The sequence below is a fragment of the Abramis brama genome (assembly GCF_963993115.1).
Source record: "Abramis brama genome assembly, chromosome: 1".
Classification (NCBI taxonomy): Eukaryota; Metazoa; Chordata; class Actinopteri; order Cypriniformes; family Leuciscidae; genus Abramis; species Abramis brama.
Window position 1 is genome coordinate 20781845 of NC_139963.1, and position 24749 is coordinate 20806593.

A 24749-nucleotide genomic window follows, 5' to 3' on the forward strand; every position below is an offset into this window, starting at 1 on the left:
GAGTAGTTCTCATGTGCATTGTTCACAAGCGAAATTCAAAGTAAAAGTGAACCACGAACGTGCTAACCAGGTGTTAAAACCACAAATGAAATCCACCGTCATGGTTTTCTGTTTTCATTTGTAGCCATTTCAAGTGGAAATGTGCATCAGGTTGGACGTTTAGTGGATGTTCTCACATTCTTTAATTGTTCCCAACCCATTTTTGGTCAATGGTCCATCCCTTGATGACAGGCTTTCTCTTTCTCTCCTCTTCCTTTGGTTGTCTACCCATCAATCTTTGCAGCGGAAGGATGTTGCTTGCTCTGTTTCCTCCAAACCACAGTTTTGAGTCTGTTCTCTGGCAGATATTTGGTCCTCCACCTTCCCTCTCACATCTGAATGCTTTTAAAAAGGACATTGGCCAGTGCAGAGAATCTGAATACAGGCACCATGCTTTCCCTTTGGAATAAATTCAAAAGCTGCTCTGCTGTAACAATCTCAGGACATTTTTTTTTTTTTTTGGTGTTTATCAGTATCTATCTGTCCATATTAGACATATCTAAGGCTGCATTTACACTGCAGGTCTTGATGCCCAAATCCGATTTGCTGACTATATCCGATTTTTTTGACAACCCGCTTACATCATCTTTTAAAAGTGACCTGTATCCGATTTTTGCATTTACACTATACACTGCCGAAACTACAAAATGTAGACGTTCTGACCCGTCACTTTTTTAATGACGTACGACTCGCATTTACTGGGGAATATCCGATTTGTCTGCTTACATGGCACACGCAAATGCACGTATTCGATTCATATCCGATTTATTACCACATATGAATGAGGCCTGAATCCGATCTGAGAAAATCGGAATCCATGCTGTTTTTTCCTGCTTACACGTTCACCGGTCATATCCGATCTGTGCCACATGAGAGGAAAAAAACGGAATTGGGTCACTTGAACCATGCAGTGTAAATGGGGCCTAATATTTAATTGTCATATTTTTAGACATTTGGTTTTAAGATCTTGGTTTTTATCTACAGGATAGTGTTTGATTACAGCAAAAATTGCTGAAAATTTTTTTTTTTCTTTTTTTTTTTGAGTGTTTGTTTGCCCATCTGGACCTCTTATTGCTCTTACTGGACTTTATTTAGGATTAATAGTTTCCAACAGCATCATTTATATAACACATTTTTTTAATGTCTATGCTAGCATCTGTGCTCAGCTGCTGGCGTTCTTACTGCTGTCAAAATAAAAGTCCCATCACTGTCAAAAATGAAAGCTGCTCCCGACACTTATCACCTAAACAGAAAAACCTGCCAGTGCCTATAATTTAAAAATTCCAAATTTCGTCCGATATATCATATCGTATAATAACACATCATTTTAATTTCTATAAATATGCCAAAAAAGATAGATGAATTATAGCAATTGAACAAAAAACAGCTGACTTTGATAATGGCCAGATCTTATTTAAATGAATAAAAGTCACATTCACAGATGTAACAACCAGTTGACATATTTGTAAATAATAAATTAATATCTGGCAATTAAGGAAAAATTAAATAGCTGGAGTAGCTGTGCAGCACATCAGAAATAGAAACGTGATGTTACAATGAGTTCCACAGGATATATCTTTCCAAATTAGATGTATAATATTTAATTTGTAAATTTTTTAGGTTTTAAGATTAAGATAAAGTTTTTATTTGCTGCTAACTTATAGGGATGGTGTTTGATAACGGCAAAAGTTTAAACCTTTTTTATGGTTTTCCCTTTTGGGAGTCTTACTGCTTTCATTGGATAGAATTAATAGTTTTCAACAGCATCATTTATAGACATTAACAAAAATAATTAATCAAATATCGACATTTGGAATTGCAAATGTAATAGATTGAATCAGAGTGGTGGATCTCTGAAACCTAAACTGATAAAGCCTCAGTCGATAGATACATTTAGCATCCAATCAGATTAAAAGAAAACACATCACCAGTCACACACATTTGTTTTCATTTTCATACTGATGCTAAAATAAGATAAATGACCAGAAACGCAGGTGGTTTGAACTGGGAGTTAGCATGACTACTCTTGCGTTACACTTTCCCACAGATGTTTAACTATCTAATGCTGGTTTGATGTTTGGCTTCTTTGATAGTGGTTTTGACCACTGTAACTCACATGGACAGGAACCATGTTATATGCCTGGCAGCATAATGCTGTATGCAAACGATGGTGTAATGTAGTAAAGTACAATTACCGCTGAATGATCTTGAATCATGTTTAATCAGTATTAATTGTCTTCTCTTTTATTCGCAGGTATTAAATGAAGAGTGTGATCAGAACTGGTACAAGGCAGAACTAAACGGCAAAGACGGTTTCATTCCTAAAAACTACATTGAGATGAAGGCGCATCCGTGAGTATAAGATACTTCCGCCACCTACACTTTCAAACCACTCTGAGATCATTCACAGCTTTAAAGATAAAGTGTCACCGAATGAAATGACTCGAATAGTTCCTCTTTTTCCATCTTAAGAAAAGCTTAATTCAGAATCATTTTTCTTTCGAATTTAAGGTTTAAGGAACTGTGCTGAATCTTTTGTGACTTTGCACAAGAGTCATTTTCTTGGTATTCGGCCCAAGTTTCATTGACTTCTCTGACATGACTTCAATTCACTAATCTGAGAGAAAATCCTCTGCTGTGTTTGTTCATTGCAGACATCTGTTTGACGAATCTGCCTGTATTATTGAGGAGATTTGCTGTAATTATTTTATAACAGCTGTACACAGCTCTGCTCAGAGGAGCGAGGGTCTCCAGTATGTGTGATGAGTTTAAACTGCAATCAGAAAGCATGCTCAGAGTGAAAGACTGAAGAACAGCAATAGTAGATGTTGTTCATTTATTACATCATTTAGAATGTACATCTTGATATTTATGTATTAGAATAGCTTAAATTATTACACGTTATTTCTTGATAACAGACCGCTGCTAAGCAGAGTCCTGCACAGGTCCGATTTGGAAAAATCCGCACCCGCCCGTACCCGCAGTGCTTAAAACCGCATCCGACCCGTTTTCCGACAGCAGCACTAATTAAAATCTGCACCCGACCCGCTTAAAATAGAACCGACACCCGACCCGCAACCTAAATAAAATCAGTTTAGACTATCACATTATAGACACACTTACAAAAATGTTTATTGCCAGGTCATACAGAAGTTATTACACGACAACTTCAGCCGAAGCTGTCAAAAGGCCGGTTCATGAAGAACATGGCTAACGTTACCACAGAACTGAGTAGCCTTATAACATTTTACCAATCGAACAGACGCGGCTACACTGTATGCCACACAATTTCGTCTAGCCTACATCTGACAATTTTGGGTTCAAACACGACACATACTTAACAGTGTTACATTTGAAAAATACTGTTCGACAGAACTGCTTGGTTTGTTACCACAGTTATCTGCGTACTTCCTCGGCGATGAAGTTCCACATTTGCGGCTGTCCAACACGAAAATGCATGCAGCAAATAAGCCTTTCACAATATTTTCTTCAGATAACTCCAAATTTCTCCCACACACTGGACTTGATTTTTGATGACGTATTGTCGACAACTTTACAATCTCCACTAGCTATTCTTTTCTTCAACTCCTCAGCATCCATCTCGACGACTGCAAGCAGATTGTGCGAGCGCGCGGTTTGATGAATTTTTAAAAGTGAAAGTAGCCTAGGTAACGTTATAGATTCCTGGGAGGGCGTGGCGCGTGGGCACAAATAAACTGATGTGGATTTTAAATAATTTTATCAACTTGAAATACAGCCATATTTTTGTAGATGTGTACCTAAAAATATGCATATATTTTTACGTTTGGATGTGATTGTTTTAAACCCATGTTTAGACCCGTGTTTCCCCCGCGGGTACCCGAACCCGTGCAGGACTCTACCGCTGCTAAGTATAACACACCGTTGCCATGAAAAACAGAGCGTTGCTATGGACGCAGGATTCTAACTGTAGAGACGGAACGGACTATTTTCTTTAGCAGAAGCAATACAATCGTTTTTAAATCAATATTTTGTGTCAAATTATTGATTTATTTGGTAGGTAGCCATGTAATAAGCAGGATAATGTAGATAGAGGTGGTTGTTATAGCGAATACAACCTCCGCTTCGTGTCGGAGTCCTGATCAGCCTGTCGAGATTGTATTCGCTATAACAACTGCCTCGCTCTACATTATCCCTTACATAACACGCATGCTGGTGAATCATTGTTTTGAACGATTCATTAAAATGGTTCAAAAGAGTTGATTCCTAGAACCGAACTTCTAAACTGATTGGTTTTAAATTCTGAAAGTCTCAGTTTCAGAATATACCAACAGACTTGACAAGTGGATGTTGCACATCATATATTTTCAAATATTTGTAAATTATTTATTTTTACACAATATTTACTCAATCTATTTTTAATTCAGCAGTTGTTGTAAATATATATACAAAACTGTTTAAAAGTTTGGGGAAATACAGTAAAAGCAGTAATATTGTGAAATATTATTGCAAATAACTGGTTTTGGTTTTAATATTTTTACATTTCTTAAATTATCAATTCAAAAGAACAGCATTTATTTGAAATATACATTTTTTGTAACATTTTAGTCAACAATAAAAGTATTCATTTCTTCCAAAAAAAAGAAATGCAAAGCTCAAATTGTAAACGGTGTTGTATAAGAAACTACAAATAAAAACCTGTTAATCACTGCAATATTTATGTTGCTTAATTTTATATTGGCAATAAAATCATTGTACATTATTGCTGTCAAATTAATTAATTGCGATTTAATCGCATCTAACATAAAATGTACACTGTGTATATATACATGTATATATAATATATATATAATAAATATAAATTGTGTATGTGTAAGGCCTTGGCTATTTTTAGCCTGTTTTAACTGTTGCTTTGCAGAATTCCTGCTAGAGCTCGTAATTAATATTTTAAACAATCCAACAAAAATAACTTCACTTTGAATTAAGTGTTTCTGCGTCCAACTGCGCACAAAGGCATTAGACTTGTACGTTTAAAGAAACTCTATAGTCCATCGGCCTTGAGAGTGAGACTAATAATGTGTGAGCTCTAATCTGAACATTTCAGGAATTATTTCAATAATCGTCTCAGGTCACAGATTCTCAGGTCTGTTTACTTTTCCAAATCCCTCCTTGTGCATTTTGCAGAGTTTCTTCTTTTTTGTCGGTGAACTTCCTGATGATTTTCGTGGGAACGCTTTGTTGCCCTTTTGATACCAATCAGCTTGATTGAACTCAAAGTCTTTGTACATGTACATGATCCGGTTTGTTCCTCCCACTCTCTTCCTCATTCGTCTCAGTGTTTCTCTCGCGCTTTATTGAATGAATGAATGAATGAATGATTGACTAATATTTGCCCGAGAAAGAGAATTGAAACCCTTGTAATGAAACAATGAGACGCTGAACAGGGCCTTTGTTATGAATAGCTTCCTCTCTTTAACAGATAATTGAATATTGATCATTTTGCATCAGTGGTGTCATCAGTCGCAGAAAGGGTTTTTATTTTATTTTATTCCGAACAGTATTTTTCTCGCTTTGTTTGACATCCCAGAAAACACACCGCCGACTCTTTTTAATATCCCAGGACAGCTACACAAGATTGGCCAGGTTTATGGGAAGGGGAGGCGGATGTTTCTTATCAGGACAGGGAATGTAAATGTACGTGTTTGAGCGGAGAGAGACACGGCGTGCAGACGGTGGTTGAGTGGAATTTGCCCTAGAGTGCTTTCATGTCACTTCCTGGTCACATGCTCTGTGTTTGTGTCTGTGCTGTCCACATCAAAGCGGACAGGAAAGATTCGGCAGGTACAGCGGAGACAGCCAGTGTTTTTATGAATAGCCTTACGTAACCCCCTGGGAGTGTAAATGTTAATTATTTTTTTTATTTTTTATTTTTTTCCCAAGTATATATTCATTTCATATTTACTCACTACATCTATGATTTGAATAAAAATAAAGGTGTGAGGGTTGGTAGATTGCATTAGTGCCCGCCCCCCTTTTAAAATAGTGTTTGTTAAAGAGTTATAAGCCATGATCCAAGCCAATCAGCAACAAAGTGAATCACAACATTACAAACTTTGATTTGAAGCAAAATAGTTTTTGCAAATCAGACAAAAAGACAAAGGCACAAGACTGTGTACTTAACGGCTTTAGTGAGGGAAATAACTTTTAAACTCAACATTTAACACCATGTACAACATCATTACAGAACAGAACACCGAACAGACCAGGCACGGTACAAATCAACTACAATTAAAAGCCAAAGAAAAAAGAGAGGTTTTAAGTTTTGCTTGAACAACGGCAAAAGCTCAATCTCCTCTCGATTTCAGTCTAGCCCCGAGGAACATTTAACAGTCTCTGGTTGGATGACCTAAAAGACCTTCCAGGATTGTGAACAGATTATAAATTGGAAATATATATGCAGGAGCTAATCCATTCACGGATTTAAAAACCAGCAACAAGACTTTAAAATCGAAAGCCAATGCAGAGATATCAGAACTGGAGTAATGTGCTCTCGTTTATGCACACTAGTAAGGAGCCTAGCAGCTGCATTTTGTACCATTTGCAGATGGTTAAGAGATGCTTGGTTAATACCCATAGAAAGGGAATTACAATAGTCAAGCCTTGTTGAAATAAAAGCATGAATCACCCTTTCAAAGTCCTTAAAATAAAGAAATTATTTTACTTTAGCTAGAACTCGGAGATGATCTGTTTGTCAAATCTGAGAGCACTTTTGAAAAACATGCCAGATTCTTCACTAGTGGTTTCACTAGTGGTTTCACTAGTGGTTTTCGACACTGGTGTAATTTTCTGTACAGCATCATGGGTAATGTAGTTTTTCGCCAGGAATTCCACTGTTAAAAAAATAAAAAAATAAGCTGAAATAATGCAGGCTGCGTTATTCATCAGAAGCAAATACCATCGATTTGATCGACCAACAGCCTCGTAACTCACAGTAGGTCTGTCTTTAAAGGTTGATAAGTTATTATTCAAAATCAATTTCCCTATGGAAAAAATTAATGAGGTTTTTACTTCAAGTACCCGACTGTTGCACTCAGTAGTCTGTTCACTGTGATGCAGTTTTTAATGATCAGTAATTAATGCATTGGACCTCATTAATGAAACAAGCTACACTGTAAATAAATTGTAAAACTTTGTTACATGTAAATCTTGTCTAATTTAAATATAACCGTTTTCATTTTATATATGTATGGAGGCCTGTATATAATTATATATTTATCTTATGTATTTTTAATCCACTGAAAAAAAATGGGGGGAGGGGGTTCTTTTTTGATTGACACCTTTTGAATCATCAGTAATTATAGCATTGAACCTTATTAATGAAACATAAGCATAACTGTAAATCATTTGTAAAACTATTCTTACATGTAAATCTTGTTAAATTAAAATGCAACCATTGACATCTTTTTTATTATTAGTATTACTTCAAATGAAATATGGCATGTACTCCATCTAAGGTCTGTAAGCGCAGTGATGACATTGGATACCATTTATAATACCACACAGTAAATGCACTTTGGATTTGTCAGCTGTTTCTTGTCTCTCCAGTAAATAAAGGCATTTGGTTGTGAGGTTTGCTTAACCCAGTTCACCTGACTTTGCCGCACACATGCACAAACACAGCAAGTCTTATTGGAATTTGAGTTCATTCAGTAAAGACATATAGAATTAGATGGTTTATAAACTGGCTTGTACAAGAAAGACCACCTTTAGTCTAGAAGAAACCCACATCTGCATGTTTTTTGTTCACACAAAATCTGTGCTGATCACTGTTTTTGTTAATCTTCTAAACTCTGTAGCTGTTCTCCTGAGCTGATTTTTCTCTGTGCTGCCTGTCTTTTTGGAAATGATCCTTCTTTCTATTCATCCACACTTCCATGTAAATCAATGAAATTCATCTGCTCTCTGTCTTCAGCATCTCTCTTTCCACCTCTTCTGTTTTCAGTTCTCCCAATACCATGTCTTTGTTCAGATATAATAGTAACGTTTATATTTGTGTGTTCATACGTTCTCAGGTGGTTCTTCGGGAGAATTCCACGGGCCAGAGCGGAGGAGATCCTAAACAAACAGAGGCACGACGGAGCCTTCCTCATTAGAGAGAGCGAGAGTGCGCCTGGAGACTTCTCACTGTCTGTCAAGTACGTCAACATTCCCAGCACTACAGGTTTAATCAAGTCCGAGTCCTGACCGGGAGCGCAGTGATGCCTGAGATCGAGTTTGCGTACCTAGCGTTTGTCTCAGGCATCCTAAATGTTCTGTTGTTGTATATCAATGAACAAAGAACATGTTTTCCATAATTCCACTGCACTACTTTTCCATTGCTTCTCGCACAGGAAACGCTAAAAGAAGTTTAACTTTAAAAAAACCATGTCTCGACACCTTGCGTTTGAATGGCCCCAAATGTTTACATAGAAAACAATGGAAAAGCAGTGCAGCAGAATGCAAAAACGTGTTCTTAGAAATGGCACCATACTGTTTTTCCTGTTTTGTTGTTGCCAGAATGGCACGAGCAGAAAAGGCGCAGCCCTCTTCTGGAAAGGGGGGTGGGGAGCCGTAGCTCATTTGCATTTAAAGAGACACGCATGAAAACAGCGTGTTTTTGCTTACACCCAAAAAGGGGGATCAAAGCTTCATTAATAACTCATTTCCAAAGGGGCGTCACCAACGGACGTCGCTCAAATGCCTCTGGGTGCAATTGGATCGACCTAAAACCAATCAGAGCGATTGTCATCGTGTAAAGCCATATGCTGCGTCCCAATTCGCCTAAGTTACACTACGCCATAAAAGTATGTACTCTTTTTGTGAAGAAAAGGTATTTACTTTTGAATGTGTAGAAAAAAAGTAGGCAAGCTTTGGGACATACGACTTCGTCATCTTTATCGGACGGATCTGTTGCGTGCATCCTGTCACAGTTAAAATCCTCTATTAAATCTAATTTAATTTCCTACCGTTTCGGAGAGAAATGTAGTAGCACGTTCATCTGCCAGTGGGTCTTTCATGGAGACTGTCCTCATGTGTTTGCAATTTGAATATAATAATGCATTTAAAAGTTGAACGGACGTCGCTCAAATGCCTCTGGGCGCAATTGGATAGACCTAGAACCAATCAGAGCGATCATCATCGTTTCTGATTGGTGCCGCGATTTCGACGGATTAGAAATGGGCTTGAATGAGCTCTTTGCCAGACTACTTGCAGAGCAAATCTAAATTTGCCGGAAGTTGTCTGGGTTTTCCCAGGTTAGTAAAAAGGGGCTGAATAGGTCCCCTTTAAAATACATTAAAATAGAAAACCATTTTTAAATTGTAATATTTCACAGTATTACTGTTTTTACTGTATTTTTTATTAAATAAATGCAGCCTTGGTGAGCAGAAGAGACTTCTTTCAAAAGCATTAAAAAAACGTACTGATCTCAAACTTTTGAACGGTAGTGTTGATGTAAAGACATGTAGCTGAATGTCATCTCGCGTGAGTCAAGGCGGTTCTTGTCTCAGTCAGGCCGAGCTCTTTGATAGACATCATGGCAATTACCCATTTGATCCCCGGCTATCGTGCCCGTCTCGCCTGTGTTTGCATACACGTGTTAATATGCATTCTGACCTCCGTTCACTTATGTAACTTTATTTTTGGATCATGGCACACAAAGGAGTGCATTATGTTAATCTCTTCGGTATCAATTGTGAAGTGTTGTGTCTTTCTTTCTTGTTTAAGGTTTGGTAATGATGTACAGCATTTCAAAGTGCTGCGTGATGGGGCTGGGAAATACTTCCTTTGGGTCGTGAAGTTTAACTCTCTAAACGAGCTGGTGGACTATCACCGCACCACTTCCGTTTCCAGAAACCAACAGATCTTTCTACGAGACATCGAGCAGGTGCCTCAGGTCTGTATGCCAGTTTTTTACCTTTTTTAATCCTTAGTCTTTGTGAATGACTGTTTTTACTTCTGCAATGCAACACTTTTTCAAGTAAAATCTGTGGAACAGGGAAGTTGTTTCATGGGAAGAGCAAAAAAAAAATTATTTGGAATAACCTGCAGTAAATAATCGTTTACAATAACATTAGGGGAAAAGGCATGCTGTACACACTAATTGAAGACGATTATTTAATAATAAAAAATCTTGAAGGTGGGAAAACACCATATTTTTAAGAGGTGAGATAAAGGCTATGTTTACACTGTCAGTCCAAAAACGATTATTTGTGTATTCGTTTGGAATCTGATCTCAATTGTTGACTGTCCACACTGTGTATCGCAACTGTTCAGATGTGATGTGTGTCCCGTGCCGCTCTTTGCAACAACACAACCTTGTTTCTGCAGCGAAACTAGTGATCGACCAATAATTGGTTTTACTAACATTTTTCCCTATATTTAAGCATTTTTCCATAATCGAATATTGGTTTTGTTGTATCGGGTTCACTGATAAATGGCACCATCTTGTGGGCGTTTTAAAAATTGTGTGCAAGACTGCCATTTAGGGATGCACCGATACCACAGCTTTACAGTAATAAACAGGACAATAGTGATTCAATGATGCAAACAGAATTCAATTCTGCTGTAAAGCAGCTCTAAAAAGACAATAGTAAACAGTCATTATTCAGTTGAAATCAGTTCATTGTAAAGTTAATCAATTATGAATCAGTTCAATTCGCTATAAAGCAGCGCTGGAGGAAACAGTGATGTCATCATCCAGCTCAGTTAAGTTCTCATCCAATAGTGTCAGTACAGTCAAATCAGTAATATTGTTGAATATTAAGCATCCCCAACTAGGCAAGCCAGAGGCAACAGTGGCAAGGTACCCAAACTCCATCAGGTGACAGAAATGGAGAAAAAAACCTTGTAAGAAACTAGGCTGAGTTGGGGGGGCAGTTTTCCTCTGGCCAACGAACGAACACGGTGTGATTATGATTCAGGCAGCATTACAGGTCAGAAGTCAGATTGTGGATTGGTAGGTAGCATTCAAAATATTTAACAATCCTTTAACGGATTTGAATTATAGAAATGTGATCATGTGCTATGTGTATGCCAGGTTAAAGAGATGTGTTTTCAGTCTAGATTTAACCTCACAGAGTGTGTCTGCTTCCCGAACAATGCTAGGAAGACTGTTCCAGAGTTTAAGTGCTAAATAGGAAAAGGATCTACCGCCTACAGTTGATTTTGAAATCTAGGTATTATCAACTGGCCAGAATTTTAAGATCACAATAGACTTGAAGGACTATAATGCGTTAAGAGCTCGCTCAAGTACTGGCGAGCTAAACCATTTAGTGCTTTGTAAGTAATTAGCCAGTTTTTAAAATGTATACAATGTTTAATAGGGAGCTAATGTAGTGTTGACAGAACCTGTGGTGCTAATGAACCTGTGGACAGAACCTGCTAATATGGTCACACTTCCAGAGGGTTGTTCCATAAAAGACGCTTAGAAAAGCGGGGATTAAACTCCAAAACCGGACTTGAATGAGCCTAACAAATAAGTTGGGGCTAAAGTGGTTCCATAAAAGGTAATTGAAGTTCACGCAATCTCACTAATTTGATCCAGGTTTATCAAGTCTAGATAATTGCGTGTGCACGCGTTTTTGAAGCAGCCCTAGAGGTCGATCGTGGATCAAATCGATCCACCATCAAACAGCGTATATTTTGTGCTGTTTTATGCGTTTGTGATATGTGTTTTTTCCCCCTCAGTGCAAAACTTACATTTTACAGTTATATCCTCCATCTGTAAATGTTAGAAAGTCATGCAAATGTATCCATTTTGCTGCTAATCTTCATATTGAACGAATAGGAGCGCAATAATTCTGACTGAAATATACATTTTGCTTGGAAAATTAATACGCGATATTTTATAACACTAGAAATATCTTCTAATTATAATAATTTATCTTTAGGATGTTGGATAAGTTGCAGTGAACTTCTAGCGAACAGAAGTACTTCAGAGAACAGAAGTAGCCTAATTCAGGGAAGTTTATTTTAAGAAACTAAATATATAAAGATACAAAATATAGTTTTGGGTATATGACCTATGCTACTTAATAAAGATGATGTAAACTTATTTAGAATGCTGAGAATTACAGCTTTTAATGCAATATTTTTTTGGAGAAAGCAAGAATCCCCAGTTTTAAATGAGTAGATGTAATTTCTAAAGTACACTATGGAGAGGATAACATGAAATTAAGAGCAAATGTATACATTTTGAAAAGATATGTGCAACTCTAAAATCAAAGAATATTCCATAAAATAAATATATATTAGCCTACATTAACTACATTTTTATATAACCCTCCCTCCCTTTTATTTCTAGTTATTTGTTATTTTATTTATTGACTTATTTAATATTGAATATTTGATATTCAAATAATATTACTTGAATAACTATTAGGAATTATGTGTCATTATAAGAGTTTGATATAAATATGTGAATGTTACATTTTTATTAATATTTATTTATTGTTTTTTTGTCTTTTCCCCCTTAAATCATATGTAAAAGTGTCTAACTATGTACTTTTTGGTTATTGTTCTAATCATGTGTTTTTTAGGCTATGTGTTGGTGGGTATTATCACAAAAGAAAAAAAAAGTAGAAGGAAAAATAAATAATAAATGAATATTTATTGGGGGAAAATATGATGTCTTTAAAGGAACTGTCCATTTGTATAATTGTGTTAAATGTGTTTGAATTGAAAGCCACAATAAAGTACATAATATATATATGCTAAAATATTTGTTATTTGGACATTAACTGTAATAACTGTAGCAATAACTGTAAAGGGACTATTGTAATGGGGTAAATCAAATGTAGGCTAATATACTGTCAATTACTAAGCTCAGATTCATCTTACCAGTTACAATTTATACTGTGGTTTTGTAATTATTTATAATTTATTTTTAATTTTAACTTTTTTTAGATTGTGTAGATATAATGTAGGTAATATCATTGTGTTCCTATTGGTCAGTGTTAGAGGATCTGTGTAACAGCTGAGGCTTAGCCTGACAGTTAGCCTGCCCTGGACCAGGCTAGTTTCCCAGCATAAGTTGCCAGGGTAACTGAGTTTGAACTATTTTAAGTTTGCTTTATGAAACAGAATCCACCGACAATAAGTCTGACTTACCAAAATAAGCCTGGCTTGTATTCTAATCTTGTTTTATGGAACAACCCTCTGGTTCTGGTAAGAACTCGAGCTGATGGAGTTTGTTTATTAAGCGTGCAGGGCAACCACCCAGTAGAGAATTACAGTAATCTAGCCTTGAGGTCATGAACGTATGAATTAACTTTTCTGCATTTGTCATTGAAAGCATATGTCGTAATTTAGATATATTTTTAAGATGGAAAAATGTGGTTTTACAGAAACTAAAACAAGAAACGTGGCTTTCAAATGAAAGATTGGTATCAAAGAGCACACCCAGGTTCCTGATGACGAAGACTGTAACAAAGTTACATGCTTGATATGTAGTTTAAACTTGGTGCTAAAAAATAGACACGAACTCACGGGGTCACGTAATCCGTCAAGTCGTGTCCCACTAAAGATGGAATTTTACATTAAATAAAACAGCCATAATGAGTGCATGTTGGAAATAAAACTGCTGAATTTAATTCTCTTTCAAAATCCATCACAGGAATAAATAACATTTAACAGTAAACAGTTAAACGGGTAAAACAGGTATTTAACAGTAAGAGTATTTAACAGTAAACAGGTATTTTAAATTATTATAATAATTATAATAATATTTCACAGTATTGTTTTACTGTATTTTTTTATTTATTAATAAATGCAGCCTTGGTGAGTCTTTCAAAAACATTACAAAATCTTATTGACGCTAACATTTTGTACAGTAGAGTTGTGTTAGATTCAAAACGTGCCATCATGTTATTTACACGTGTCTATTGTGCATCCGCAGCATCCAACATACGTGCAGGCCCTGTTCGACTTCGACCCTCAGGAGGACGGAGAGCTCGGCTTCAGACGCGGAGACTTCATTCAGGTCCTGGACAACTCTGACCCCAACTGGTGGAAGGGCGCCTGTCACGGCCAGACGGGCATGTTTCCACGCAACTACGTCACGCCTGTGAACCGGAATATGTAAAGGAAAAAACCAAGTGATTAGTGAATAAGTTGTAATTATCGGCCCCTCACATTCACATACAATCAGACTACCCTACATGTCCCCGTCAACACCCTTAAAGTCCTGTGAAATCTAAAGCGGCACAGAAGAATGGAAAATTGTGACTGAAATCATGGAGAGAAAAAAAACGTAGCAGAGAGGCTGGACGTTTCCACCTCTTTCGTGGTGCCCGGGCGAAACTATTATTCCTGAGAATCGTGATGTCTTCTTGAACGCTTGCAGTCCAGACTGAGCTGTTAGGGCGAAGGAAAGGCTGAATCTTAGCATAGTAAACAACGCATAAATTAAAACAACAATGATTCTATCTGTAGATTCATCCTGCTGCTTCTGGCTTCTTTTCTAGTCTACAAATAGACTTTTTTTTTTGTTCTTTTTTTTTTTTTGTTCTTTTTGTTTTGGCTGCATGTTTAAATCTCTTTATAATAGTAAATCCTGAAGCTGTTTTTAAAAAGGAAAAAAAAAAAACATTCTAAAAAATATATACAAATGTACATCTGGGCTGTGGAAAAAAACACCTATAGAGAGAATCCATTTTTTTAAGAATATATATATTATATATTTGTATGTGTCTGTCAGTTTTATCTTTCAACACATTTTTGTTTTCTTTTTTCCAATTGTAAATTATGTTAATTTTTTGGGGAGGGCGAATGAAACGGAGTAGCTCTGGGACGTGCTAATTTTATGAGCATCCCAGACGTAACACCGTAGTATTTAACGCATCATGTATTCCATTTGACATCATTCTTATTTTGTTTTAGAACCAATAGGTGAGTGGATCCTTGACGATAGCGATTTATCGCAAGGGAGCTTCCGGTCTTGCAGGAGTTGATCTAATGTGAAAAACCACACGGCTAGCCACCATTTTAAGCCAATGTATTTATTGCAGCCAGTTTTTATTTTTCTCGGGTTGTGAATGTAGCTGACATCACTCTGTAGAGATCATCATGAGGGACTTCAGATTGGAGGACTGAACTGCAGGTGCATGATTTCAGAGACGCATCTATTCATGGTGTCAAAAGCTGTTCACGTACTGCATTTGTAACTAAACATTTAAAATCACAACATTTGGTGTCGAAAAACTGGCAGATGCCGGTTAAGCCAGTAAGAAGTAAGAAACCAGAGAGTTTTCAAATATATGAGTTGTCACATCGACTAATGTGATGCATTTGTTTTTTGTTTTTCCTTCATATTTTGTCTTTTCCGTGTTGTATGTTTTAGCTCTTTTTATGTATTTTGTTCCCCTCCTTGTGTATTATCGACCCGGTTTTCCGTGATGTGTTTTGTTCTCTCTGGATTAGTGCCTTTTTCTCTGGTGTGACAGTGTCTCTGGCTTGCTGCTTTAGCCTGAGCATTGGGTTTCGTCAGACCCGCAGTGAGAAATCATGTGCGCCCTCCTCCTTCTCCTCCTCTTGAACACACCTGCACACATTCACTCCTATTTAAATGTCTTGCCTTTTTTTCTTAACTTTTTTTTTGGCCTTTTTCCTTGTTTCTTTTGAATAAATAAAAAGAAAATGATAAAAAAAAGAGAGTGTTGTCAGATACTTTATATTGAATGAAAGAAGCTTTTCCAGTTTCTTGTCATAGTTTGACATTCTTAACACTTGTGTGATATTTGAACTGTAAAGTGTTTTAGCCATTTTAGGTGTTCAACATCGAGCTACTGGGGTGCCTCAGGGCTCAGTGACTGGACCATTTCTCTTCTCCGTCTACATGTCATCACTAGGATCTTTCATTCAGAAACATGGTTGTTCCTATCACTGCTACACTGATGACACACAACTCTACCTCTCATTCCAACCAGAGGATCCGATGGTAGCTGTTCGCGTCTCAGCCTGCCTGACAAGACATTTCTTGCTGGATGAAGGACCACCACCTTCAACTCAACCTAGCAAAGACAGAGCTGCTTATAGTCTCGGCCAACATAACACCTCATCATAACTTCTCCATTCAGTTAGGTTCGTCATCCAGGACAGCCAGGAATTTGGTGTTGTGATTGATGATCAGTTAAACTTCACAGACCACATTGCTAGAACTGCCCTGCAGATCTGCCCTGCAGATTTGGCTTGTACAACATTCCTATCGAAGCATGCTGTACAACTCCTTGTCTAAGCTCTTGTTCTATCCAGACTGGACTATTGTAATGCTCTCCTGGCAGGTCTTCCAGCTTGTACTGTCAAACCTCTGCAACTGATCCAGAATGCTGCAGCTAGAGGGATATTTAATGAGATGAAGAGAGTGCAAGTCTCTTCTCCTCATAAACTTGCACTGGTTGCCAATTGCTGCTCGCAACAAATTCAAGGCACTGATGTTTGCCTAGAGAACAACCCATGGCTCTGCACCCCTATACCTAAACTCACTACTTCACACCTATGTGTCCTCCAGAAGCTTGTGCTTTGCAAGGGAACGGCGCCTTGTAGTACCATACCAAAGAGGCCCAAAATCACTTTTTCACATACCTTTACCTTGACTGTTCCCTGCTGGTGGAATGACCTGCCCAACTCAACCCGAGCTGCTGAGTCCATAGCCATTTTCAAGAAACGGCTGAAGATGCATCTCTTTCGGCAACACTTGACCCATTAATACTAACTTACTCTTCTATATATCTATTAAAAAAGGGGGTAATTGGAATTGTCACAGAACTTATTGTATTACATATTGTTGCCCTATTGTTGGTTTGATTGCTTCTATTTTTCTCCATATTTGTAAGTCACTTTGGATAAAAGCGTCTACTAAATGAATTAATGTAAATGTATTTAAATGTGCAACTGAATCAGAATCCGCAATGATCGACAGTGATAACCAACGGACGAGACAAAATGGGACAATTCTTTTTTTTTTTAAGTATGTAGGCTACTTAATTTAACTGGTACTGAAACTGGTACATAGAACTGGCATATTTTACTGGTATTGGTACCGACTAGGCCTTCTGAAACTTTGGTACTGTGACAACCATATGTAGAGGCTATATAAGAAAAATTATTTTTGTGGTAGTCAAAATTATGCCACAAGTGCTGTAGATTGAGCTTAACTTGTGTTAAATCCGCAATGTCCCTCTTATAAGAATATAATATGCAGTGCCCTCCACTAATATTGGCACCCTTGGCAAATATGATGAAAGGCAGCTGTGAAAAATAAATCTGCATTGTTTATCCTTTTGATCTTTCATTCAAACAATTCACAAAATTCTAACCTTTCATTGAAGTAAAACATTTGAAAGTGGGGGGAAACTCACATTTCAAGATTTCTAGCAGAAGCAGTCAGGTTTTGATTTTTTAATCTGTTATTTGAATCCAATAAACTAAAGATGTTATGAATCTGCCTGGAAGAGGACTTGTGTCTATATCTTCATAATGCGCAGTGAGGAGGATAGTTTGAGTGGCCAAAGACTCTCCAAGGATCTCTCCAAGGAAGATTGAGAATTGCAGAGATTAGTTGAGAGTTGGGGTCCTGGACATTTGAACAAAATGTCCAGGACCTCCAGCAAAAAAAATAGGCCCACAGCATTAAAGATCCAGCAGTTTATTTAACCTTGGGCATGGGGTACTTATCCTGTTAGCACCAAACCCATCAGGTGGGTTTTCTGGCAAAAACCTTTTTTTTTTTCTTTTTTTTTCATCTGATCATAAAAGCCGGTCAACTGAATATGCTGGAGTTTGTTTTTGGAGGAGCAAGGAGGATTTTTCTTGAAACCCTCCCAAACAACATGTGGTGATGTAGGGGTTGTTTGATTTATTGATTTTTTTCTTCTGACCCCCAAGACTCAACTAATATCTGCAATTCTCCATCTGTGATCCTTGGAGAGTCTTTGGCCACTCAAACTATCCTCCTCACCGTGCATTAAGACGATATAGACACACGTCCTCTTCCTGGCAGATTCGTAACATCTTTAGTTGATTGGAACTTCTTAATTATTGCCCTGATGGTGGAAATGGGGATTTTCAATGCTTTAGCTATTTTCTTACAGCCACTTTCTATTTTGTGAAGCTCAACAATCATTTGCTGCACATCAGAACTATAGTCTTTGGTTTTACTCATTGTGATGAATGATTAAGGGAATTTGGCCTTTGTGTTTCCACATATTTATAGAAGTAATGACATGTTCCTAGTCACACTGGTGTGCTAAAAAAAAACAACGTAAATATGAATGGGAATATACTACTTTTACTCATAAGGATTTCCAGGGGTGCCAATAATTGTGGCCAACATGCATTGGAGAAAAACATTTATTTCATAATGTGAGTGACATTTTATTAATTGAAGGTTTCCAAGTGTGATTTAAATGTATAAATACTTTTTTTTGAGGACAACTTTTGAAATCACACTTAATCAATAAACAGTCTACTCTAGATAGCTTAATCATTTTAAATGAGGCCGTTGTTGTGCTTCAACTGACCGGCACAAAATAGATCCTTGTTACTTTGAGTAGCTGAGGCTTTATGATCTATGATGACCGCCTTTATTTTGCAAAAAACCTGAGTTATGATAAGAGAGTTGTGTATTAGCAGATGCACGCATAGATGCATCAAAGCAGAAAGAAGTGTGAGAATTTTAAGACACTGCCATTTTCCGGTCCACAATGAATCGATCGCAAAGTCATAGTGAGAAGCTCTGAACTTACGAAGACCTGTTCACTGCAAGCTCTTGGCCATAATGAAAGGTCGTTTCACTGTGGCTGGGTAATAGCATACTTACACACTTCGCCGAAACCCCCGCTTCCTGCTGAGGGTGAAATACAGGGCAACGCTGTGTTTCACACTATCTATATATGGTGTTGTCACAGCCCTTCTGGCTGTCCGGCTGGTTGATTAGGAAGTTATCTGCACTGCTATCAGATTTGTAAGAGGGTTAGTGAGCTTTGCCACTAGCAGTCTTCAAACGACTGTTACAATGAGCTTTAATATGATTGTAGTGCTGTGTGTATGCTCGTATAGCAACATTGCACATACATTTGTGGTGTTCTCGAGCTGAATTCTTCTGAGAAAAGTGAGCTGCCGTTTTGATTCAACTTCTGGGATGTCCTGCTTTGCTGGCTATAATTGTTTGGTCTCAAAGTGGCCAAATTGAATTTCACTACACTTCAAGCCCCTCCATGATGAATCTTTCAGGGTCAAACTGACCCTATACTCGACAAAATCAAGCTTGAAAGTCCATTTTCTGTTTGTTATTGTGCATTTGAGAAACATGGTGATAAGTAAAAGCATTTTCAATCACATATGTGGAGGAGACCAAAAGTTGACGTTAAAGTCAGGTCAACGTGACCCACAAAAGCACAGAAAGTCCAAACTAATTTAAAGCTCACAGTTTGCCTTTTAAAATAAGCCACACATTTGGACTGAAGAGAAAGTTATTAATATATGGACAAAATGTTTCATTTCCACTCATTTAGTTTTCTAAAAGGAATTTAAATCGTTCTTTAGAATGACAAACACATCATTCAAAAGTTTTTATTTTTTCGATATTTTAATATTTCTTTAAAGAAGTCTCGTACGCTCACCAAGTCTCATCAAAAACATAATCAGTAAAAAACTGTAATATTGTGAAATTTTATTACTAAAGCACTTTTCTATGTGAATACATTTTTACAATGTAATTTATTCCTGTGATATCAAAGCTGAATTTTCAGGATCACTGCACTGTCAAAAAAAGTCTTAAGTCATTTCAACTTAAATTGCATTAAACTTACTTTAAAAAAATTAGTTGACTCTTGTCATTTAAAAAAAGTTGGAAATTGCTTAACTTATTTTGATGAGTTAAAGCAATGTAACATATTTTGTCATAACTTATCGATCATATCACACATGATCCTTCAGAAATCATTCTAATATTGGTCCTTAAGATACATTTTTATGATCAGTTTTTTTGTGTGGAAAAGTGATACATTTTGAGATTAGAAAGGTAAAAAATCAAAAAAATCACCTTCAAAAATCAAAAAAAGCAATTATTTGAAACAGAGATCTTGTGTAACATTATAAATGTCTATACTATCACTTTTGATCAGTTTAATGTATCGATAAAACATTTTTTTAATGACCACTAACTTATGAACGGTGTAGTATAAAGTTTCTGCCAACCTCAGCCTGAACCTGTGGAGATATTACATAAGGAAGAGACAGAAGCCAGTCCTTGATGAAGTCAGCTTTCTTTTTCCTCTTGATTGTATCGCTCTGTTTGGACGGAGGACAAATATGTTCGGGTCGCAGCAGGTGATCAGTACAGTATCTTGGAAAGGCAAAGTGTTTAAGTGCAGTTTCCAAATCGTGTGATGGCATGGGGCGAGACAAAGAAAACCCTGTTGGCTTTAAACTCTTCGGCTGCACCCTATGCAAATGTGTTCCAAAATGCAAACACTGATCTCTGGAACATTGACTTTCCCTATCATACACATTTAGGCCTATCTTACGTCAACTTGCTGTTTCCTTTTTGCCACATTCAGCTCTTCCCATTGGAAATGGTAAACTGATTATATCTTTGGGGTTAACTAAATCAGTTTAAATGCCAATTTATTGAATTCAACTTCCATAGAACTGCTTTATCTTAAAAGGATACTATAGCCTACTTGACTATGATAGTTGACTCTTCATTTAGTTGCCCTCATGTTTAAAAAAAATAATAATAAAAATGCTATTTTTCATTATATGGAAAAATAGATTCTATGAAAGTGTCATCCTCACTAATATCTTTTTATGATCTGGAAAAACAGGTTTGGAAAAACATGAGAGTGAGTAAATAATGACAACATATTTATTCATTGGGTGAATTGGCACTAATATTGAGAGTACAGAATATATTTTAATATTGACACGCAAGGTGAGAATATGAACAATGATTTTCAATGAGTCCCAGTTTTAATACAGTAAATTGACACAAAGGCTCCCCCTACTGACAACTTCTCTTTATTTACGAAAGTCATTCTAAAATACACGAAGCAATGAGAAATCTTCGGGATTTTACTACTCTAAAAATAAAAATAAAAACTTTACATTTACTATAGTAAAACGATGTTTGTGCAAAAGCAAATTAAAAATGTAACTCGTAGTCGGCAGGATTCGAACCTGCGCGGGGAGACCCCAATGGATTTCTAGTCCATCGCCTTAACCACTCGGCCACGACTACATGAGATGTAATCTGTTACCGCTACAATTTTGAATTTGACAACGAATTAATGATTGTTTTTATTGTAATAACGAGTTTATTTACGACTATTCAGAAGAACGTCTCACGAGCGACACACAAAGAAGCTCGAGCGCAGTGTGCGTGTTAGGTCATAACTGAGAATGAGAATGTTTTCAGCGAATACACACCTGGTTTGTAACTACACAGAGCGAATATCGCATATCTTACAGCTGTAACTGGATTGATTGATTGATTGATTGATTGACTGTTTGCATTGTACAAAGTGTTACACACTAGAAGGGTAAAACGCTCACGCGCTAGATCTCACAAATACTATCACACCTGACAATCCCAACCTAACCATCAGAGGTCACTGTCACTCCAGTATTGATCTTAATCTTATCTCAATCTGCATTGTATGATTGGCACCTATATAAATACCCTGATTTCTTGTTTAGACTGTTGCGAATAGCTTCATGTCTTTAGTGCTTCTTGTTCCAGACCTGTGCGTTTTGGATTATGTTGAGTGGGTCTGTTTGTTGGATTTAATCGGTTTGGTATTTATGTGCCTGGTTTCACACACACGGCTGAAGTCCAGACTAGAATGCACGTTTGAGATGTCTTAACTGATAGCAACTTGATTTGTCTCAAGATGCACACCAGTAATGTTTATTTTTTCTAAGGCATTTTTATAAAAGCTTATAGATTAAGCCAGGATTTGGCTTTATAGTTCAATTAGTACATTTAAGTAGCTTAAAATGTGCTTTAGAAAGTGTGCTTTAGCTGGGGGTAAATGTCCTAATTTAACTAAGGCCTAGTCCTGGCATAGTCTATCTGCCACATTCTATCACTTTTATATAGATGGAGATGGACCAGACCATCAAAGGCTCAGCAATGCAAAATGGTTAGATAATGTATATACAAACAAAAAAAGCTAAATTTTCATCCAAAATGATTTAAAGTAAATAAGTGCATATGAGGTTTCATGCCATTTCTAGGCTTTTATGATGGGCAAAATTATATCTCTAAGGGGCAAGAGCATCAAAATCACTCAAAGACAGTGGAAGTGTTGATTCCCACAATGTTGCAGTTCTGCTAAATCAAAGTAAGTGTTGCAACCAACAAGAAGGAAGCCATTCTGTTTCCATATGACAAGACATTCATTAGTTACTTAAAAAAAACATATAGCATACACTACTTTATTATTTTACCAGAAAAATAAGTAACTTTTTTCAGTGTTGGGTGTAATTCATTACTAAGTAATTTATTACTGTAATTTAATTAGAGTAAGATTCCCTTGAAAAAGTAAAGTAAGCTAGGCTATTCCTCTTAATTTGTCTGTAATTTAATTGGTTACTTCTGATGTGATTGCATTAAATACTGTATCAACTATAGAACAATATAAAACAATAGTGGATGTAACATCAATATTTAATGTATGTTTTTAATGTAACATTCTCCCTTTAAATATTTTGGTTAGTTCAGGAATAATTTATGCAATTATTAATTCATTTAGGTTAAGTGAAAGGTCCTTTAAGGTCCTTTAATTTTATTTGCATAACATACAGTGGGGAGAACAAGTATTTGATACACTGCCGATTTTGCAGGTTTCCCCACTTACAAAGCATGTAGAAGTCTGTAATTTTTATCATAGGTAGGCTACTCTTCAACTGTGAGTGACAGAATCTAAAACAAAAATCCAGAAAATCACATTGTATGATTATTAAGTAATTAATTTGCATTTTATTGCATGACATAAGTATTTGATACATCAGAAAAGCAGATATTTGGTACAGAAACCTTTGTTTGCAATTACAGAGATCATACGTTTCCTGTAGTTCTTGACCAGGTTTGCACACACTGCAGCAGGGATTTTGGCCCACTTCTCCATACAGACCTTCTCCAGATCCTTCAGGTTTCGGGGCTGTCGCTGGGCAATACGGACTTTCAGCTCTCTCCAAAGATTTTCTATTGGGTTCAGGTCTGGAGACTGGCTAGGCCACTCCAGGACCTTGATATGCTTCTTACAGAGCCACTCCTTGGTTATCCTGGCTGTGTGTTTCAGGTCGTTGTCATGCTGGAAGACCCAGCCATGACCCATCTTCAATGCTCTTAGTGAGGGAAGGAGGTTGTTGGCCAAGATCTCACGATACATGGCCCAATCCATCCTCCCCTCAATACGGTGCAGTCGTCCTGTCCCCTTTGCAGAAAAGCATCCCCAAAGAATGATGTTTCCACCTCCATGCTTCACGGTTGGGATGGTGTTCTTGGGGTTGTACTCATCCTTCTTCTTCCTCCAAACATGGCGAGTGGAGTTTAGACCAAAAAGCTCTATTTTTGTCTCATCAGACCACATGACCTTCTCCCATTCCTCCTCTGGATCACCCAGATGGTCACTGGCAAACTTCAGACGGGCCTGGACATGCGCTGGCTTGAGCAGGGGGACCTTGCGTGCGCTGCAGGATTTTAATCCATGACGGCATAGTGTGTTACTAATGGTTTTCTTTGAGACTGTGGTCCCAGCTCTCTTCAGGTCATTGACCAGGTCCTGCTGTGTAGTTCTGGGCTGATCCCTCACCTTCCTCATGATCATTGATGCCCCACGAGTTGAGATCTTGCATGGTGCCCCAAACCGAGGGAGATTGACCGTCATCTTGAACTTCCATTTTCTAATAATTGCGCCAACAGTTGTTGCCTTCTTACCAAGCTGCTTGCCTATTGTCCTGTAGCCCATCCCAGCCTTGTGCAGGTCTACAGTTTTATCCCTGATGTCCTTACACAGCTCTCTGGTCTTGCCATTGTGGAGAGGTTGGAGTCTGTTTGATTGAGTGTGTGGACAGGTGTCTTTTATACAGGTAAGAGAGTTCAAACAGGTGCAGTTAATACAGGTAATGAGTGGAGAACAGGAGGGCTTCTTAAAGAAAAACTAACAGGTCTGTGAGAGCCGAAATTCTTACTGGTTGGTAGGTGATCAAATACTTATGTCATGCAATAAAATGCAAATTAATTATTTAAAAATCATACAATGTGATTTTCTGGATTCCGTCTCTCACAGTTGAAGAGTAAATTACAGACTTCTACATGCTTTGTAAGTAGGAAAACCTGCAAAATCAGCAGTGTATCAAATACTTGTTCTCCCCACTGTATCTCCTCCTGGGACCCAGGAATACACTTTTGTCCACTATAGTACAACTATAATACAACTTCTGCTTGGTATTTTAATATGACTGACATTAACTTAGTGATCAAATTAAGCACTCTTATGGAAATATAATACTATTTTTGTCATTATGACAAGTGAATATGGAAAAAATTATTTATCAATATTCCTATGATATATTAGACATTATTATGAAAATGTTGCCAATTTTTACTCCCATTATTATACACTTCTTTTTTCATTACATGTTGCCCCAAGAACACATTAATATGCAAATTGTATACAGTATATAGA

The 24749-nt window shown here is 37.1% G+C and overlaps 1 protein-coding gene across 2 annotated transcripts in view; it reads left to right on the forward strand.

Annotated features, from left to right (window-relative positions):
• The window catches only part of grb2b (growth factor receptor-bound protein 2b), a 41334-nt gene extending 25628 nt beyond the window's left edge, over positions 1–15706 (forward strand). For both annotated transcript variants that reach the window (XM_084116502.1, XM_084116503.1), the window contains 4 exons: positions 2294–2391; positions 8091–8213; positions 9784–9952; positions 13955–15706. In XM_084116502.1, the coding sequence (XP_083972628.1) occupies positions 2294–2391; positions 8091–8213; positions 9784–9952; positions 13955–14140 (576 nt within the window). In that variant the 3' untranslated portion in view covers positions 14141–15706. The remainder of the gene's footprint in view (positions 1–2293; positions 2392–8090; positions 8214–9783; positions 9953–13954) is intronic.
• Positions 15707–24749: the final 9043 nt, after the last annotated feature.